We start from the raw sequence: 19841 nt of genomic DNA, 5'->3' as shown, positions 1-19841 counted from the left end.
ATTATTTTCATTGCTACTTCCTAACTATAATTTTGCTGTTATGAATCGTGATGTAAATATATGCAGGATGTATTTTCATTGTTACAAGCTGAACATAATGAAAGTATAGTGATTAATCACAAAACAATATGTAATTATATATTGTGAAATACTTATTTTTAAAGACAAATAAATGACATTTTGTCGTGTAGCATGAGTAACAGTCTTGACACTGGGTACTCGTATGTGGGCCTATCTGCATGTGGGCAGACCCGCCTGGAGACGGACAGAGGAGCGGGGTCTCGGTTCCTAAGACCATCGGAAATATCTATTTTTTCTATTTTTCCGATGGTCTTAGGCGACCCCTGTGAAAGGGTCACTCGACCCCCAAAGGAGTGGTGACCCATGGGTTGAGAACCACAGTTCTAACCACTGCATTTATGCATTATACTGCCTATAAATTATTAAGGCCCATTTAAGGAAAAAGGGCTTTTGTGAAAGCAGATGCATTCCTAACTTGAATTTGCTAGGTCAAACTATTTTGTGTTCACTTTACTACAGGATCAGAAGAACTACTACAGAATAAATGTCATCTTTACTTCTGATCTGCCATATTTTAGGATATTAGCTTCTATAATTCATAGAAAAGGAATGATTTTTTTAAGTAAGTACAAAAGAAAAACGATGATCGCTAAGTGTGACAAAAAGCTTTACAAAAGAAAGTCAGGAATCCTTGCTACAGCTAAGGCTGCCACCTGGTGCGCTACCACAGCACTAACCAATACACTCAGGAGGAGAGCATTTGAAGGTTAAAAGAACGCCCCTCTAGTTCCTAAATGCTTCCTCCCCACCCATCCCCACCCCCCACTATCATGATCCCAATTCTACCTTGCAAGTCTGGCTAGACCAGAGGATGTACACTGGTACAGATAGGAACTGGAGACACAGGGAAGCCAGGGCGGATGATCCCTTCAGGACCAGTGGTGTGAGTGGCAATGCTGGGAGGGTGGAGGGAGAGTGGATTGGAAAGGGGGGCCCGATTACAAGGATCTACATGTGACCTTCTCCCTGGGGACGGACAACAGAAAAGGGGGTGAAGGGAGATGTCAGACAGGGCAAGATATGCCAAAATAATAATTTGTAAATTATCAAGGGTTCATGAGAGAGAGCTGGAAGGGAGGGGAGAAAATGAGGAGCTGATGCCAGGGGCTTTAAGTGGAGAGCAAAGGTTTTGAGAATGATGAGGGCAATGAATGTACAAATGTGCTTTACACAGTTGATGTATGTATGGATTGTGATAAGAGTTGTATGAGGCCCTAATAATACGATTAAAAAAAAGATGAACAAAAGAGGAGGAGGGCAGGGCAAATGCTAACATTTACAAGGGAGTTTCAAAAGTTTTTGGAAAACTGAAATTAAAAGATAATGGAATTTTCCCACAAACTTTTTCTTAAATCATTTTATTGGAGGCTCTTACAGCTCTTATCACCAGTCATCCACACATCCATTGTGTACAGCACATTTGTACATATGTTCCCATAATTTTCAAAACATTTTCTACTCGTGCCCTTGATATCAGCTCATTTACCCTCTCGCCCCACAAACTTTTTAAAGTCCCCTCATACATATGTCAGTTTTTAGTATGTCTTCTTTGCAAACATTTTCCACTCCCATCATTAATGATATTTTAGGGTTTTTGTTTTAAAATTAGCAAGTTATACAATATTAAGACTTCCAAAATTGAAAACAAGAGAATTGTTGTATAACTACAATATGCAATATACATGCTATACTCCTGTAAGCTCAAAGGCAGAAATATTACTCTGATATTCCTAGTACCGTCTTGGTACCTCTGATAATACTTTGATAACCCTGGCATAACTGAATGAAAGACTCAAAGGATGCTTGAAGAAAATATCTCAATTGGTTTCTAATTTTATAATCATAAACTATACCTCTAATGTAACACAATCAGGAATCACTTTGCCACCTTGAGTATATTTGACAATATCTGGTGATATGTTGGGGTGTTCTGGATGGGGGGGAAAGAGTATGTTACTGTAACATCCCACAATGCACATGGCAACGCCCTACACTCAATTATCCAGCCCAAAATGTCAGTACTACTAGGGTGGAAATTAAACCCCTCAGCCACCTTTCTTATACAGATTGAGTCTGGATTCAATTGTTTTACATAAATGCACACACACCCCAAAATAAAAGGGGGGAGCACAGTTTTTACTATTGTAACACACACTTGACTCTTCAGAAATGTATAGTACTTTTTTGGGGGTGGTGGGGGTGGTGTGTGTGTGTATGTGTGTGTGTGTGTGTGTGTGTGTGTGTTTTCCCTTGTTAAGAAAGCAAACTGTCTTTTACATTTCTCAGAACCTAAGAATTTTTTACCACTAAAGGAAAACACTAGTTATGGTATATAAGAAGCTGACATGTCTGTAATTGTCTCCTTGTAGGTATAACATTCATTGTTCAGTCTACATATAAATAGCGATATGTTCTATTTACATTTTAGTATAATTTAAGTTTTTATAAACACTGAAAAAATTCAAAATTAAGTCAATGTTTCTCTTTCATGTTACAGTTGGGATATTGCACTTACTTTTTAAGAAATAATAGGTCGTTTATAGTATCTACTTCATTTTACAAAAGCAAAGAAATGTTACAAAATATTTGCAATAAAAAGGGTCTATTGAACCTGATTAAAAGATGTAAAGTGCAGCTGTGGGCGAGGGAGGAATACAGGCGCCTTACTAGCACAGTGGTTACGTTCTCTTCTGCTAACTCAAAGGTTCTCCTCAAGATAGATGTCGTACTTGGCTTTCATAAAGATTCCTAAACCAAACTCACTGCAATCGAGTCAATGCTGATCCATAGCGACTCCCTGTGGGTTTCTGAGACTGTAACTGTTCACAGGAGTAGAAAGCCCAGTCTTTCTCCCAAGGAGTTGCTGGTGGTGGTCTTGAACTGCCAACCATGCAGACAATGGCCCAATACATAGCCACTACATCCACATAGATTAAACTTGGAAACCTTGTAGGGCAGTCCTATGTAAGCTTCATAGAGTTGCTAGAAGTCAAAAGCCAGTCAAACAGCAACAGGTACTAGAGCGAAAAGTCCAAATCTCTCCTAGTCTTTGCCTTTGCCCAAAGTCCTCCCGACACTCTAAAATGTAAAACTTAACACCAATGGGCACTTTCTGTTACTTTGCAAGGTGGGCTCTGTATCATTCTCTCATCGTTCACTGAGACCTTTTCTGAGCCCAGCTCCCCTTGTATCATTAGCACACTCTGCTCCTTCCCTTCACTGCCTTCATGACACTCATGCAATCTGTCATCAGGTTTAATTTTGCATACTGTCTATCGACCCCCTTTAGAATGTCAGCTCTGTTAAGGAACAGACTAGTCTGACTGGGGCTTGGAAGATGAACAAATATTTGCTCAATGAATTCATGAATAAATAATAAAATATTGTGACAAAAAAACCAGAAAGTGTCAACAAAGGGATAAATGAGCAGGAGAATGAGTAAATTAACAGTGTTATCTATAATTTTCAGCAAATTACTTAATGAAGACAATGACTTTATACACACATACTCAATGAGTCAATAATTTTGACTGATAGCAACCTTATAGGACAGAGCAGAACTACTCAATAAGGTTTCCAAGACTGTCAATCTTTAAAGAAGATCTAATTTCTAAATAAGTAAAAGGTAGAATACATCATAAAGATTGTAAGTATAAAAAGACACTCGAAGATACCCTCAAAAAATTAACCTCAATCATATGGTATCTACAAAGGGAATGCCTAAAACAAAAGAACATGGTTACAAAGTTAGAGCATAGGTAAGAGACTGTGCCAGTAAGTAGCCCAATTTCAAGGAAAACAATACTAGATAGGACCGCAAAGCTTCTAGACTCAGGCCTGTTTAAGATTTAATAAATATCCTTGAATAATAAAAACTGACATTTAAAGAGATGCAATCAATAAACAAACTTTGAAATCAAAGATGTGCATGAAAACACATGACAGCAGTTAAGTACATCAATTACTGGGGCAAAATGAGAGTATATTCAGGAGCTGATACCAAGGGCTCCAGTAGAAAGCAAATATTTTGAGAATGAGGAGGGCAACAAATGTACAGATGTGGTTGACACACAATGGATGACTGTATGGATTGTGATAAGAGCTGTATGAGCCCCCAATAAAACGTTTTATAAAAAATTATACAAGAATAAGTTTAAAAAATGTCAACTCGGGTTCTAATGCATACATGTGCAATTTCATTGTACAGACAATGTGTTTAAACTTGTCTCTGAAATCAGTGGATAAATACAGGCAAAATCTCTCAGAAATACACTTGTCTGAGACTCCTGGTGCATTCCAAAATAGATCCAACCAAACCAGTGGGTTCGCAGGGGATTTGCTGGATCCGTTCCATTCAAGGCAGAGAGATCAGCTCAGAAGGTTATGGCTACTATCTCCGGGGACTCCAAAGGGGTCGTCTTGATAGGTTTCTTAATGGATAGAGAGAAATCATGGGGGCTCAACAGAAGAAACTTTGTGCAAAGCGAAAACTGCACAAGTGAGGAAAAAGCCAGGAAAATTGTGCCAAGATAAAGTTTCCATCACAACAATGCACCCACTTACTCTTCAAGGCTGTCTTATGAGGATTTTTGTTGGAAAACCTTACCTCTAACAGCCCTGATCTTGCCCCTTCAACTTCTTTTTGTTCCCCAAACTGAAAGAACATTTCAAAGGAACACAAGCTGATCTCTCAAGGATGCCCAAAACTGGTTTTTTGACCTCATACAATTTAAAAACCACAGAATTCTTTGAGAAAGGACTAGAGATGAAAATACTGCCTTCAAAAGTGTACAGACATAGGTGGCGAATTTACATTTTGATATATTTATTTTATTTAATAAGGTTTCTTTGAATTTTCAGCAATACGTTTAGACTTATATGGTAATTCCATTTTCTATCAAAACAAAATCACAGTCACAACAACATAAGTAAAACAGATAAACCAAGACTTGTCTTAAAAAAAGAAAAGCCCAAACCAAAGAGCTAGCAATAAGGGGGGAGAAATTTTTCAAAAAGCAAACAAGATCTTGAACCAAACTCTACAAAATGATTTTCCAGGAAAACATACGTAACCAGTTAATATAAATTAAAAACAAAGTACATGACCAGAGAAAAAATTAGGAGTGTTATAATTTTTAAAGGCAGCAAGATATATCGGTGTATGAATACTTTAAAATCTTTTAAAAAATCAATATCCTCTTAAAGAAAGGTAAGTCAGCAACAACAAAGATCTTGAAAGATACAGAAATGCATTTTATCAATTTATTTACCAGTACCTTCCTAACAAAACTCATAACAATAAAGAAATATATGGCTACTTCAGTTTTTAAAAGTCTCTCTATGTAAGGACATTTGCTGAATGGTTAAATATTTTGAAATCTATCCCATACAATTTAATATTAAATAGTTATGCACCATTATAGAATATCTGTGATGTATAGAAGTCAACTAAAAGAATAAACATCAAACTATTAACAGAATCTATACCTGGGTATGTAAGATACCTTCTTTTACTAAGAAGCAAATATGATTACTTTAATGAATTAGGAAAAAGGCGAGAAATCCTCATTTTGTCCAAAGGTTATATAAAATGGTAAAGGAAACTAGGGGTATTATTAAGGAACATAAGTAAAAAATACAAAAGAGCACTGCGTAGGTGAGATGGAGGGGTCGGGGTGGCGAAGTCATGGGAGAAAAGTAACAAATACCCTGTTTTCAAAAGGAAAGAAATTTCCCAACCTAGAGAGGGGACAGTAAAAGGGCTCAGCTGGGAAGAGTAGAATATGTACACAAATGACAGAAATGACAGAGTGATAGGAAGCAGCCAGGGTCCTGGCAGGTTGGCAAGGACAAACCCTTGAGAATGTGTGCGCCATCCTTATATGGGGGGTACGAAATGAACAGTCAACCAATAGCTGAAGGTCCACCGTTAGTGGCAAAAAAGCTCAACATTCCATCTAGCAGATACCTCAGACTAGTTAAGATGTCCATCCTCATAATTTTGTTGGGCATAACCCTTAAATAAACTCATTCCCTCCACTCAAATCTTGTTTCCTCTCTCAAGTGAATATTTTCTTGGGAGTGTGACAAGAACCAAGAGAAGAAAGAAAAAAAAAAAGCACCAAGAGAAGTGAGGTTGGAAGTCTCCAGTCCCTCCTAGTAACAACAGGAAAAAGCTAAGCAAAGTTGAAACAATGGTCCTCACGGGGGCAAACAATTACAATGGTTTAGCGTGGCGATCACATGAATATTCAGCTATATTACCAAACACAAAATATACTTACTCTTGAAGTTCTCTGATGAAATACTATGGAGAAATTTTAGAGTTTCATGTTACATCTAAGGGTACTACTGTAATTTCTTTCCTATTAACCATTTGCCAGTTTTGAAACTTCAACTTACAGAATAGATCTCCTATGCTCTGCTGCCATCTGCAGAGCTGACTTAATACAGAAAATTTCCACTAAGGCAGGTTAAGTATGTTGCTTGTTGAAGTGGCAGAGAGATAGCTGTTGGAATCAGAGCTGATAAAAAATAAATTAGACCAGAGCATGCACACTGCTACAGACAAGAGCCCGCAATACAGGAGTCCAGGAGAGATTAAGCCCTCAGGGCCAACAAGAAGAGTAGAGATCCAGGAGGAATTAGGGGAGCGTGGGGGAAGAAAGGGAGAATTGATCACAAGGATCAACCTAGAACCCCCTGCCAAATAACGGAAAAGTGGGTGAGGGGCAATGAAGGATGATATGTAAGATGTGGAAAAAATAACCTATAACTTATCAAGAGTTAGTGAGGGAGAGCGGGCAGAGGAGGGAGGGAGAAGTAATGGGGAGCTGTTATCAGGGGCTCAAGTGGGAAGAGAATGCTTTGAAAATGATGATGGCGGCATATGTGCAAATGAGCTTGACACACTGGATGAATGTATGGACAGTGATAAAAGATGTAAGAGCCCCCAATAAAAGTACTTTTTAAAGAACAGAGAAATTAACAATATACTCAAGACAAAAACATACTGTGAAATGCATACAATCAAATGATGTATCTAAGAAAGATTGCCTGTGGGAAGGAAGAGAAATGAGTTTGGGAAACGTAGATAAAGGGAAAAAAATTATTAATTAATAAAATTATCCCTTTATATAAATTAATTAGACCACTAAAGCAGAAATAAGCAGCATAAACTAAATATGTTGCATTATGGGTTGGCAACACCAGAACTAGCTAATATAAAACCAGTTAAGTAGCTGTCTTAATAGAATATGATTAGTACTAGCGAAAGGCACATCTTTTATTATAAGATCTTTAATATTTGAGCATGTAATAATTATGTTTTCTTTGTAACTGTAATCCCCTCCTCATACTTAACTGAGTTAAGTACACGCTCAAGAGAGTAGTAGCAAGCCTCAGGAAGAAGGAGTGGCATGATGAGACCTCAGCACTAATCACCCTCTGACATTTGTTAGCAGGGTTACCTTTCTTGGTTAGTGCCAAGGGATCTGAGAGTCCACCATCCAAGTAGGCAAGTGGCATGTCACGTCAGCTTTGGGGCATAAAACTGGCTAGTTGAGGGATTTTCTCTATCTCAAGACTATGGTACCAAATGCCAATTCCTTTGAAGAAAAGTTCAGCCTACCTAAGCCTATTGGGCCTGGGAGAACCAGCAGGTTCCCTTTTCGAAGTCCTCACCTATGGCACAATGTGGGATCACCTAAGAGTCGTCACCTATACCCTGAAGACCTTTTCCAAGCAGCCGAGCAGCTAAAAAAAAAAGGGGGGGGGAGGGATCAAAATGTGTCTTTCAATGTGCAGTCTTTAGGAGCCTGGTGGTGCAAGGGTTACTCGCTCAACCCAAAATTCAGCAATTCAGACCTCCCAGCTGTTCGAACCATAGGAACAGTGTGTGGTAGTCTATTTCCACAAAGACTTATAGCCTTAGAAAAATCCTATGAGGCAGCTTTACTCTGTCCTATAGGATCAATATGAGTTAGAATTGATTTGCCAGTAATAGGTTTGGTTATAAGCTGTCTGCTTCTTGTAAAAAGCTAATGTTCTGGGAGCTATCTGGTGTGTGTAGGTTTGAGTTAGTGCCTAAAACCAAAAAAAAAAGAAACCCTTACAGAGCCCCAGCTTCACCCTAAGTCTTGAAATAGTCCCAATGCTATCTTGAGTACCACACATTCACTCTCAGACCATGAACCTGCCATGGTGAATTCCCAGTGAGACACAAGAGAGGGCAGTCCAACAAGTACTCACTGTCACCGAGTTCATGGTCTACAGGGCAGAGTAGAACTATGGGTTTATATTGCTTTTGAAATTTCATAATTGAGCTAGTTTAAAGTTATTTTCATACCATTTAATAAAATTTTTAAAGTATAAAAATTTGCAGGATCAGATTTCCTTAAAAGATTTATACTCGTACAAGCAAAGATGTCTTATAACTTAACACTTGTTTAATATCCATATTCCAATGATTTTGTGAATTAAATAAATGAACTCATTCAAAAACAAAAATAATAATATCTACATTAGGACTGACAAATATTTCATTAAAATACAAACTAAAGGCCCCTTACATCTCGTAGGAAACTCAACATATTACTTGACAATTAGCACTGTCTAACTACCAGAGAAGAAAAAAAATGGCTCTCCTTCATTATTCCTTATTCATTCGACAGTCACATGTTGAAGTTTATCATACCAACCTGGCCGAAAAACATATGTGGGGCTAATTGAAGGACAGAGAGATAAATGTGGCTCAGTGAGGTTTGCCTTTCGAGTTCTCGGGTCTCTTGCTTTGTAATGGTCAGACCAGGGTGCAGCTGCCTTAGCCAGTTCCCTGCTTCAGCTGGCAAGGCTCACTTCCTGTTAAGACTTCCCTGAAGAGGAAGTCACAGGGACCTATGCCGATATAGCCCTGGTTGCTGGAGCAGTCGTGTGGAGACCCCTGCCAGCGCTGAGACGTTTACATATTCACCTACTTGGCTTTCCTCCTGCAGTCGGCATCATTGCATGTGTTTTGTGAGATGGAGGAATTTGTGGATTGGTGTTGGACATATGGGTTAATGTTGGACTTGTGGGCTTGGGCAGCACTGGGTTGGGATGTTTTCTTGATGTGCACTTACTCTTTATATAAAACTCTCTCACACATATGAGTTTCTGTGGATTTGTTTCTCTAAAGCACACAAACCAACACACATGTGATTTAACAGAACAATGGTCACAGAAGGCTTGTTCCTTTTTATCATTATGTATCAAGCTTTCATTATCAGGAGATGAAGCTATATTTGTAAAATAATAGACACAAAGAAATAAAGTCCTTTTGGTAAAGTTGCGGGTAAGAAATTACAAACTGTTACAATTAATCTAAAATATTTCTAATGGCAGATTTTATTTTTAATCATTTTATTGAGGGCTCTTACAGCTCTTATAACATCCCATACATTAATTCTATCAAGCATATTTGTAAATATGTGGCCATTATAATTTCCAAAACATTTTCTACTTGAGCCCTTGGTATAAGCTCCTCTTTTTTTCCCCTCCCTCCCCCACAGATTTTAAATTCCATTCTGAAAGCCAATGTTAGGCAGTAGGATCATTAAGATGTTCTGTCATAAAGCATGATGATTATAATGCTTTACAAGTAATGCCATACATTTTAAATTTATATAGTACTATGAATATACTAAATTTCATCGCTCAAAATTATCGTCTTGTGGGCTATAAAAGTATCCACATAGAAAGACTCACCTTCATCCACGGAAAACTGGCAGTTCTTGTCATTGAAAAAAAGAATTTTCTTCTTATCAGGACGATTTACAAATAGTATCTGGTCCCCTAAAGCCTTAAAGATACAAAAGATTTTTCAGTTAACTCAAAACTGACCGAAAAAAAAGAGAGCGCAAGAGACATGCTTTTTGTTTGTTTGCACAACAGAGGGCTCTCACTTCTCTTAGTTCTCAGTGTGCCAGGAGCGCTCGCTGGACTCAATTCTAGTTTTTGAGAGTAAGTTGAACTATTCTTTCAAGGTTGGTTTTCTGATTTTCATTCTTAAGAGGTATTTTTCCCTGTATTTAAAAAAACTAAAAATCCATCCTTTATTACAAAATCCATCCATATTACAGTTAATAATGGGTCCATATGGGGCCTTTTATTAATCTAAGATACGCTGTGGGATCTTAGTGGTTTTATTTTTCCTCTATCTCGAAATAATTTGCTACATTTTCATCTTAACTATCTTTTATTTCCCGTTATGGGATCAGTAAGTAGACAGAAGTAGCAAAAGTATTTTTCTCATGGGAGGAATGGTACATATAAAAATTTCACTGTAGAAAATGTAAAGATATCGTCAGAGAATTTAAAATCACTCAGTGGTTCTCTGGACAGCAGCCTGACAGGGAAAAATGGAAGAAATTAACGAGTTGACCTTGCTGGTATTTCAAGCTTGGTAAAGGTGGGTGATATCAAAATGAGAGCGGGAACATCCTACTTGTTGTTATAACTGTGCTTGTGGTCACCTAGCGTCCAAATTTGGACTTTTCTCTATTGGAAGGTAATAAAATTTTCCCACTAAAGTTCTAAAGGCCCCATGTAATTCTGCAAAGGTTTCAGTCGCCCTTTATGTTGTATCACATTTCAGTAATTTTTCTCAATATTTCAAATGTTTTCATAATGCTATCACACACCTCATAGACTACTCACTCAAACTCACAGCCATCGAGTCAATTCTGACTCAGAGAGACCCTGTGGAGCCAGGTAGACCTGCCCCTATGAGTTTCTGAGACTGTAACTCTTTGGGGGAATAAAGCCTCTTCTTCCTCCCACCACGTGCCTGGCGGTTTTGAACTGTGGACTTTGTGGTTCGCAACCCAACAAGTAAACAACTACACCACCAGAGCTCCTTACTACAGCCCAGTCTAAACACCACCTTTTATACACATGGGAAAACACAAAGATGCATGTGGCTATTTTATTGTGATAGGTGTTGGGACCAAGCCCACAGTATCTCTTTAGTATGCTACTTCTCAGATCAACTCGCAAGTCAGCATTTCTGCACCACTCAGAGCTCTAGTAAGTGCTTAAACATAAGTTGACTGTACTTCTGCCTCTGACACAGAGGGCTCAATTGCATTTTTATAGGGCTCTCTCAGTTCTAGCCCAGCATTAAGGCCGAAAGCAAAAAAATCATATGGTGATTCAGAAGTATCATTTTACAATGAAATAACATGGTTTTATTGTTGTTTTAAGTAAAAAAGTATAGATTTTTTAAAAGCAATTAGTAAAGTGCATGTTCACCTTTTACACAAAAATCTATTACCATATATATTTGAGCATATGTCAGTCGAGGCACCTAATTTTACCACAAAAACTGCACTGAAAATGTACTAGAAAATTCGGCTTATATACACAAGTATATACAGTGCTTTTATTTTTTTAAGTTGCTTCTTACATAGTTCTATTCTCAGCAGATAAAAGGTTACTTATCTGCTTCTCTCCAAACAAGATGTGTAACCTAATACATTTTACTTTTAGGCTTAGCACTGAAAATAATTGAGTTAAACCTCACTAGTTTCCTTTAGGCAATCTTCCCAATTTCAACCTTACATGTTTTTAAATCTGCATGAGTATTTAACCATCACACTTTTTCTAAAAGAAGGAGTCGCATCTTAAATAACCTTAGCAGTCGCTCTTGATTCTATCTTCCTAACAGAAAAAAGAACCTTAAAAATGGTATTCACAGGAGCTTAAGACTCCAGACACTCAATTTCCCATCACTCCTTTAACTGTCCTTTTACAGAGATTAGTGGGGAAAGCAGATTTGAATAAATTATTTCTCAAGTACTATTGAGAGGTTCTAGATTCTATAAGGCAAAGATCAAGTTTGGTCAAAAGAATCCTTGAAAAAAATATCCTAAAAGTGCCTTAAATCAACTAAGGTTCTGGGCCCTAGGTCATTAAGCTCTCATAAACTAATAAAATAAATAATTGCTCTTTGTATTTCAATTATAGTTCCTCCATCTTTGAGAAGGAATTTCTCTAATGTTCTTTTTGCTAAATCTGTATGGTTGAATTTGTGTTAAGTTAAAGCAAATGATTTAACTCAGAAAAGATCAAACAAAAAAATAAAAACTTTTAAAACCATTGAAATGACACCAATGATCTACAAAGGATATTATTTCCACGCAGAAGGAAGAGGAAGGTTACCTTGACAGCTTTCTGTGAATTAGGCAGTCCTTCTTCTATGTCTTCCAAAAGGATCCCTCCTAATCCTCGCTGGTCATGCTTATCTAAGAGCCTAAGGAGGGCCTTCTTATCTTTCAAGTTATACTTGGGCTTGAAGGCATACTTCCCATCTATTACTTCAATTTTGGGATTGTTGACTAATGCCTGTAACAGTAATACAATTTGGATATATTAAGAAATGGAAAACTTCATATACAAGTTCTTAAATTGCACAAAGTAACACTACCTAATACAGTAACAGATTAAAATATCTTATGAATGCCAAATGACAGATCTAAAATGCTGACTGAACAGCTGACTGGAGATGAACCTACTGCTGCTTTTTTGAAAGAAGCTATATACTATTTACATAACTTCTCTAGAAGAGATTATGGCAACTACTCTGAAAAAAGATGCACCCATATTCTTTGAGTACAAGAGGGGAAAATAAATACAACACCAATTAACACTAATAAAGTAAACTTCATATTGCCCACCAAAGTACAGTTTACCATTCATTGGCATTATCACGTTTCACAAAACACTACCCTAGGATGAAACATCTGCCAGTCTTCACCACCTGAAGAAAACTGGCATTTACAACTTTGGAAAGACCTAACAGAACCAGACTAATGCATCTAAGAACAACACCCTATAATGTCAGCTTGTGAATGGAACTGACTAGGATTTAAGGATTACTGAATATAAACTGTTGTACAGTTAATATCAGAAGGAAAGCTCCTTATAAAAAAACAACCCTATTTACTTACTTTTACAACTGCCAACCTGACCATTAAAGGATAAAGAGAACTAACATAAAAAGGAGAAAGGAGGCAGGACACAGTAGTAATGAAATGAATCTTTAACGAATGTTGGTAATCTATGAAGCTGCAAGGTTAGGTAAACCAGTAAAATACACATGTAGATTATACTAATGATATACAAATAATGGGAAAGAGCTACAAAGTGACTAACTGGTTTGTTTTTTAATTATGAAATTCCATTAAGTATATTTTACTTGGTAAAATAAATTAGTTGAATAATATTTGGGGGAGTTTACACATGGTCTTCAGAATCTAGCACTGGTCCAAGAAAGTAGTCTTGATTCTTGTGTTAGCGAACTTGAGATAGGTAAACATCTGATTTTTTTAAATCACATTAATTTCCACATCAGCAAAGTTACTGATTGTGTTAGAGTTTATTTTCTTCAAATGTTCTATGTTGTGCTGAATCCAAATTAAAGCAACAAAATATCTTGCTATTCCTATAGTACCTCATATTCTCAATTTCTTAATATGTAAATGAAGGCAATACTATCTATAAGCATGTAAATTATAAATTTAGCTATTCAAAATAAGCAACACTTATTCTGTAAAGGCCATTATATCGAAATGGCACATGGACTGACTTTTTAAAATAATTTTTAACCTAAAGCCTTAACTTTTTTTTTTGTTTTGTTTTTTAAGCCTTAACTTTAATATAAACATAAACAAAACAAGAATGAAAAATTAAGACATAAAATACTAAAACTAATCAAATAATCTTAAAAACTCACATCCTCGTATGTGTATGTATGGATTGTGAAGAGTTGTATGAGCCCCTAATAAAATGTTTTTTAAAAGTTCTGGTTACAGAAACGACCTCCCAGTAAAGAGCTGACTCATTTTTTTCCCAAACACCATTCACAGGTTTGTAAGACTATTCTTACCTCGCTCATGAGCCATTGTTTCTGCTTGAGTCCAATATCTAAATGCTGTGTTTCATCCAAAATTTCTTCTAAAGTTAGAGGGTGTGTATCCCCTTGCTGATGCCTTGTCTATTGAAGGAAGAAAAAAAATTCATTATTAGATGATTGCTATGTTACCTAGCTTTATTAAATAATACATAATAAAATTAGCCTCTTTAGAAAAGCAGAACATGTATTACCAAAGGAAGTCAAATTACAGTTACATTAAAACCAAGTCAAAAAAAAAAAACCAACAACAACCAAGTCCAACTACGGGCTCCGTAAGATCAAATGATAAAATTGGGGAAAAAATAATTTGCAATTCATGCCATAAGAGTTTTATAATAAAAAAGAGTTTTGTAATATTTCGTAAGCTGCAAGGATCTAACAGAAAAGTAGTACAAGGATAGCCTAGAGACCACAGCAGCAAAGTGCAAATGGCCTAGCACATATGAAAAGATACTCAACTTGAGCCAAGATAGTTCTCACCTATTAGACTGGTAAAAACTCACATGTCTGACAATTCTACATACTGGTGAGCCTTTACAGAATCAAGCTTTCTCTTGCACTGCTGCAGAGAGTGTAAACTCCTAGGGAGGGAGACTTGGCGATATAAATGTAATTAGCCTCTGAGTCAGCAACCCTATTTCTAGGGATGCAGCTATCCTACAGATAGACCAGCAAAACACAGAAGAAAGGATCCACTTCTATCAGGCCATTGCAGCACTATAATAGCACATCACTAGAAACAATAATAAAAAGTTGATAAAACTGCAGTACATCCTTACTACTACACAGATATGTATTAAAATCTTCTGTATGTGTTAATCTGGAAAAATCTCCAGGACAAAAATCATTATTAAATTTAAAAACACATGTAGAGTACAACCTTTATGTGTACAAATATAAACTATGTATATCCTAAAATATCTTAAATATCTGCATATCTTAAAAATTTAGAAACAACTTTCTAACCTTTATGAAAATCTTCCATACAAAACCCTCTGTGAATTTAAAATCAGTATGTCAAATAATTAGGGGAGCTGTTAGGTAAATTGGAGTAGACGGGCTACTGAGCGCCTGTCTGTGTGATATACAGCTGGCCGGTTTTCAACAGCTGTCCTCTGTTGCATCAAACACTGGTAAAGGGCGTAGTCAGTTGAGCGAGCACAGGTCTGACAGCACATACTGTAGGTACTGCTATGTGGGGTGAGGAAGCAACACTGAAACCATTAACATGGCTGCTCAACTGCCAGTCACTCAGGGCTAGCATGCCGTGGTGCATGAAATGCAAAAACCGTGTTTATTTTTTTAATGACATAATATTGTGAGTGCCCCTAATGATATACTATAAAACCCTGGAGCTTCTGGACCCTGGCCAAGAAGCTTTTTGATAGCAGGGTATCTTCAACCAACATCATAAAACCAAAAAAAGTAAATGGGAATCACAACAAGCTCAATGAAGATGAAATATTCAGAAAGTCTGATTTCACTGGGTTGTCTCATCAGAGAAACTAAAAATACAGCTATCCGATTATCGGGTAAAAAAAGCTGGTACAAGATGAGTAATCACCAATAAAAAAAACAGGAATTATAAATGTGAGAAACTTAAAGTTCCTTATTTCTTGCTTTAAGGGCAATGAATGATTTAATGTGGCTCTTCTAGTCCAAGTCTCTAACTTCCTCCAAAGGACCTTCCCCTGCACTGGCCTGGTAAGAAGATAGGGGAAAACACTGATACAATTCAACTGGGAATCATTGTACACAGGATTCTACAGAGTTCCATTCTGGTGAGTAAAAAATGAGCCCTCTGAGAAACAGGAAGAGGAATCTCACTACCAGCAAGAGCCGGGAGTGGAGCTCATCTTTTGGACTTAAGATCTTGGATGCAGAAGACAGCTTGACCATCAGAAGAGCAGCAACAGAACCAGGAGCCAGAGCACGGGGAAAGTTGATGGGACTTCCCACCCATGGAGCAAGAAAAGCTGAGTGCTTTTGTGCGGGAGGCTAACTCAGCTGTGGGGTGGCTCTGCACACTTAAGCTCAGGGGACTGGGTTGCTGACCCATAGAGCTTGAGCTGAAAGCCTCCAGTGGAGGGGTAGTCCCTTTTGAGCATTTATAAGCAGACCCGGAAGAACTTTGTAACATGCCCTGGTAAACTCAACCCGAGCAATTCTCACTGGCCTTACAACTAGTTAACTTAACAAATCCTTTCATCATGAATTGTGTCCGAGTTCTGCGTAACCATTGTGACAGATTTTAGAGCCCAAACAAGTAAAATAGAAAACAAAACATATACTAAGACATTACACTTGCTCTCAAATCAAGTGTTTTTTGGGGTATGTTTTTTTTTTTAATGTTTTGGTTTTTTTAAAGCAAAAACTGGAAGCATGTTTGCATGCTGTGTTGTCAGTTGCTTGTAAGACAGCACCAGATAATGTACCATCTCCACGAGAGCTTGTATGTCTGAGTTCATTATTCCGGCTACTGGATTAATCCACCTGTGATAGTTACATAATCTGTTGTCAGTTTGAGACTTAAGAGTGAAGGGGTGGAGTTCAGGTCGCAGCTTGATGACCTCATTTGGAGGCCCTAAGGAGATAAACAGCTCACTGGGGGCAAGACACAGGCTCACTCCCTGAAAGACATTTCCGTTGACAAGCCCCACATGGAACTACTCTTCCCTGATGATGTAGTCAAAATGAGCCAACTTTTCATTATTCTCACCTCTGCAGAGTATTCTGATTAGTTGTTCATTTTTCTAGCAGTACACAATACGTTCACTGAGACTACATACTACTCTAAACTGATAAAGACTACTCAGTTTTCAGTGATATTGAACTCTGAGCTTATTTGTTAGTCTTGTCCATAGTTTCGGATTATTTTTATAAGCTATACTTGTTCTTTTATTTTTCTTGAAAATTTATAAAAAGCTCTAAAAAATGACCTGGTTAAATTATAGATTCTTTGGTCTATTCTCTGTAATTGTTAACTGTAATTTTAATTTTTCCTTTTCCAATTTTTATGGTTTTTTTGGGGGGCGGGGCCTTGTTTTCTTGCTATACTATTGTATGTAGGGCTTTCAGAATAATACAGAATAGGAGCTGTGACTGATCTCAGTGAAAGCATTCAAGATTACAGCGGTTGTGGGTAAGCCCTAAACTGCTCATCAGAATAGGGTGTTTGAACTTTCCAGTCAAGGTGCAAACACTGTGCTATCTGCTTCTATGAGGATCATTGTTGTGTTCAGATTGATTCCAACTAGCAGTGCCCCTCTAGGGCAGAGTAGAACTTTCCCGCAGAGTTGCCAAGGCGGCAATCTTTATAGAAGCACACTCCCGAGGGATTTCAACCTCAGACGTTTCAGTTAGTAGCTGGCCACTTAATTACGGTTTCACCCGAAGCCTCAGCAACCCTATTGCATACTTCTACGATAACCTATAGGCTATGAATTGGAAATCGACTGGATGGCAACAGGTTTGTGGTTTTTGTTTTGTTTTATGGATGTTGGCTGAAGGTATGCATAGATACCCTTTTATCAGAAGGTTTCCTGACCAGGATTCCAGGAGCTCTGGGGTGTCACAAGATGTCATTAAGGGTTCCCCATGACATTGTGTCATTTAAAAATTAAACATGGTCTTTGCATTTCACGCCATGACACCCTGACACTGAGTGACTGCCAGTAGAGCAGCCATGTTAATGATTTCAGTATTAATCTCTCACCCCACATGGCAGTACATGCACCATATGCTGTCAGAGTTGTGTTCATCTGACTACGCCTTGTTATTTGACACAACAAAGGACAGCTGATGAAACCCGGTCAGCTGTATATTGTACAGACAGCACTCAGTAAGCTGATGATACTAGCAACTTCCTTCCAAATTACCAACTTCCCTAATCGCCATTGTTGTTGGCTGCCATCAGTCCCTAAGTTTAGCAGCCTCATAGGATTTTCTAAACTATAATCCTTATGGATGCAGTACTCCGGTGTCTAGTACAAACATACTTGCACTGCCAGGTCTGCATACAGAGTACCAACTTGTTCTTCCAGGTCTGCATACCGAGTACCAACTGACTTATGGGCGCAAGCAAGATTGACAATGCAACAGACAATCTTTAAGAAACCTCCATTCTAAACAAGGAGTTTTTACATACCATAACTCATCTACCTCCTGGAGCTTGCTGTTGTAAATACTACAAAACACGGATCATGCAGTTATATACTTTTGTTATTCCCATATTCAGTTTTATAATTTATTAGCATTTGTGTTTAATAAATGTAGCTGATAATCCAGCAGTGTGGTGATATTTAAAGATGACTGCAACGGTATGCTGCAATGAGATACAAAAAGGTCAACCATTGCAATGCAAACTACTAGCAATCTAAGTTCTCCTATTCCCCAGAGCCATCTGTGGCAAACAACCTACCATACGTAGAACAGTCGTTCTCAGCCTTCCTCATGCTGCAACCCTCTAATACAGTTCCTCATGGTGTCGGGACCCCCAACAGTAAAATTAGTTTCCCAGCTACTTCATAATAACTTTAATTTTGCTACTGTTATGAATCATCATGTAAGTATCTGATATGCAGGATAGTTTCATTGTTACAAATGAAACATAATTAAAGCATAGTAACTTATCACAAAATATGTAATTCTACATTGTGAAATATTTATTTCTAATGACAAATAAAGTTTGTCTAGAAGCATGGTGTAACATGGGTAACAGTTTTAAGGTGGGGTACTCATATGTGGGTGTAGGCATGTGGGCGGACCCGCCTGGAGACAGAGGAGTGGTGTCTCCGTTCCTAAGCCCATGGGATACATGTGTTTTCTGATGGTATTAGGCGACCGCTGTGAAAGGGTCCTTCAATCCCCAAGGGACGGTCGCGCTGCCATAGAGGATCTCGCTAAATCAAACACTTTTTGTTCCCCAAACACACTTTAACTGTTAAAAATATCCACCCATTGGATAAATCAGATACTAAAAAAATGCTTGAAGAAAAAGGTAAAAGTTGCATTAAGTGAAAAGGCTGGAGCAGCAAACTACCTAGCAGCAGGACTGACTGCACAGAAGAAGGGGCTTGATGGGGACCTGATGGCAGTATGTCAAATTATGAGGAGACAGAATCCTGCACACGGTGCTGTAAAGATTCCCACTCTAAATAGTAAAACACAATGATGAGACACGGTGCACATGCTGATGAGAGTCTGCTTAATAAACTGAGAAGAAACAGCTTCTGTACTTTGGTTTACAAATCAACAGATTTTACCAATGAGTGTCTTGCAGTAGCTTATCTGTGAAATTTGTAATTTATAATGAAAATAAAAATAAAATTTTTCTATTGCAAAGAACATATTTAATAAGGCATCTTTCAAGAGCACTGCGCATGCTGAAAGATCTATAATTCAAATCCACCAGGCACTCCAGGGGAGAAAAATGGGGCAGGTAAAAGATGCTTTTGTAGTTTTACACCCTCAGAAACTGCAAGGAACATTTCTACTCTGTCCTTCAGGATGGCTACAAGTCAGCATAGGCTCAACAGCAATGTTTTGGGATTTTCTTTTAAAATCATTTTATTGGAGGCTCGTACAACTCTTGTAACAATCCATATATACATCCACTGTGTCAAGCACATGTGTACATTTGCTGCCATCATCATTCTCAAAATATTTGCTTTCTACTTCACCCCTTGGTATCAGCTCATTTTTTCCCTCCCTCCCCACCCCACCTCCTTCATGAACCCTTGATAATTTATAAATTATTATTTTGTCATGTCTTATACTGTCCAACATCTCCCTTCATCCACTTTTCTGT

General features: G+C 37.7%; 1 protein-coding gene across 1 annotated transcript in view; it reads right to left on the bottom strand.

The window, feature by feature from the left end:
- Positions 1–19841, bottom strand: part of GTF2E2 (general transcription factor IIE subunit 2) — an 81639-nt gene that overhangs the window by 18389 nt on the left and 43409 nt on the right. Inside the window, exons 4-6 of the mRNA XM_075556723.1 lie at positions 14006–14113; positions 12280–12462; positions 9826–9919 (exon numbers count right to left, since the gene is read on the bottom strand). Of these exons, the coding sequence (XP_075412838.1) occupies positions 9826–9919; positions 12280–12462; positions 14006–14113 (385 nt within the window). The remainder of the gene's footprint in view (positions 1–9825; positions 9920–12279; positions 12463–14005; positions 14114–19841) is intronic.

Source organism: Tenrec ecaudatus, chromosome 8, assembly GCF_050624435.1.
Source record: "Tenrec ecaudatus isolate mTenEca1 chromosome 8, mTenEca1.hap1, whole genome shotgun sequence".
Classification (NCBI taxonomy): Eukaryota; Metazoa; Chordata; class Mammalia; order Afrosoricida; family Tenrecidae; genus Tenrec; species Tenrec ecaudatus.
The sequence above is the reverse complement of the archived record's forward strand: the minus strand, read 5'-3'. Positions and strand labels throughout refer to the sequence as shown.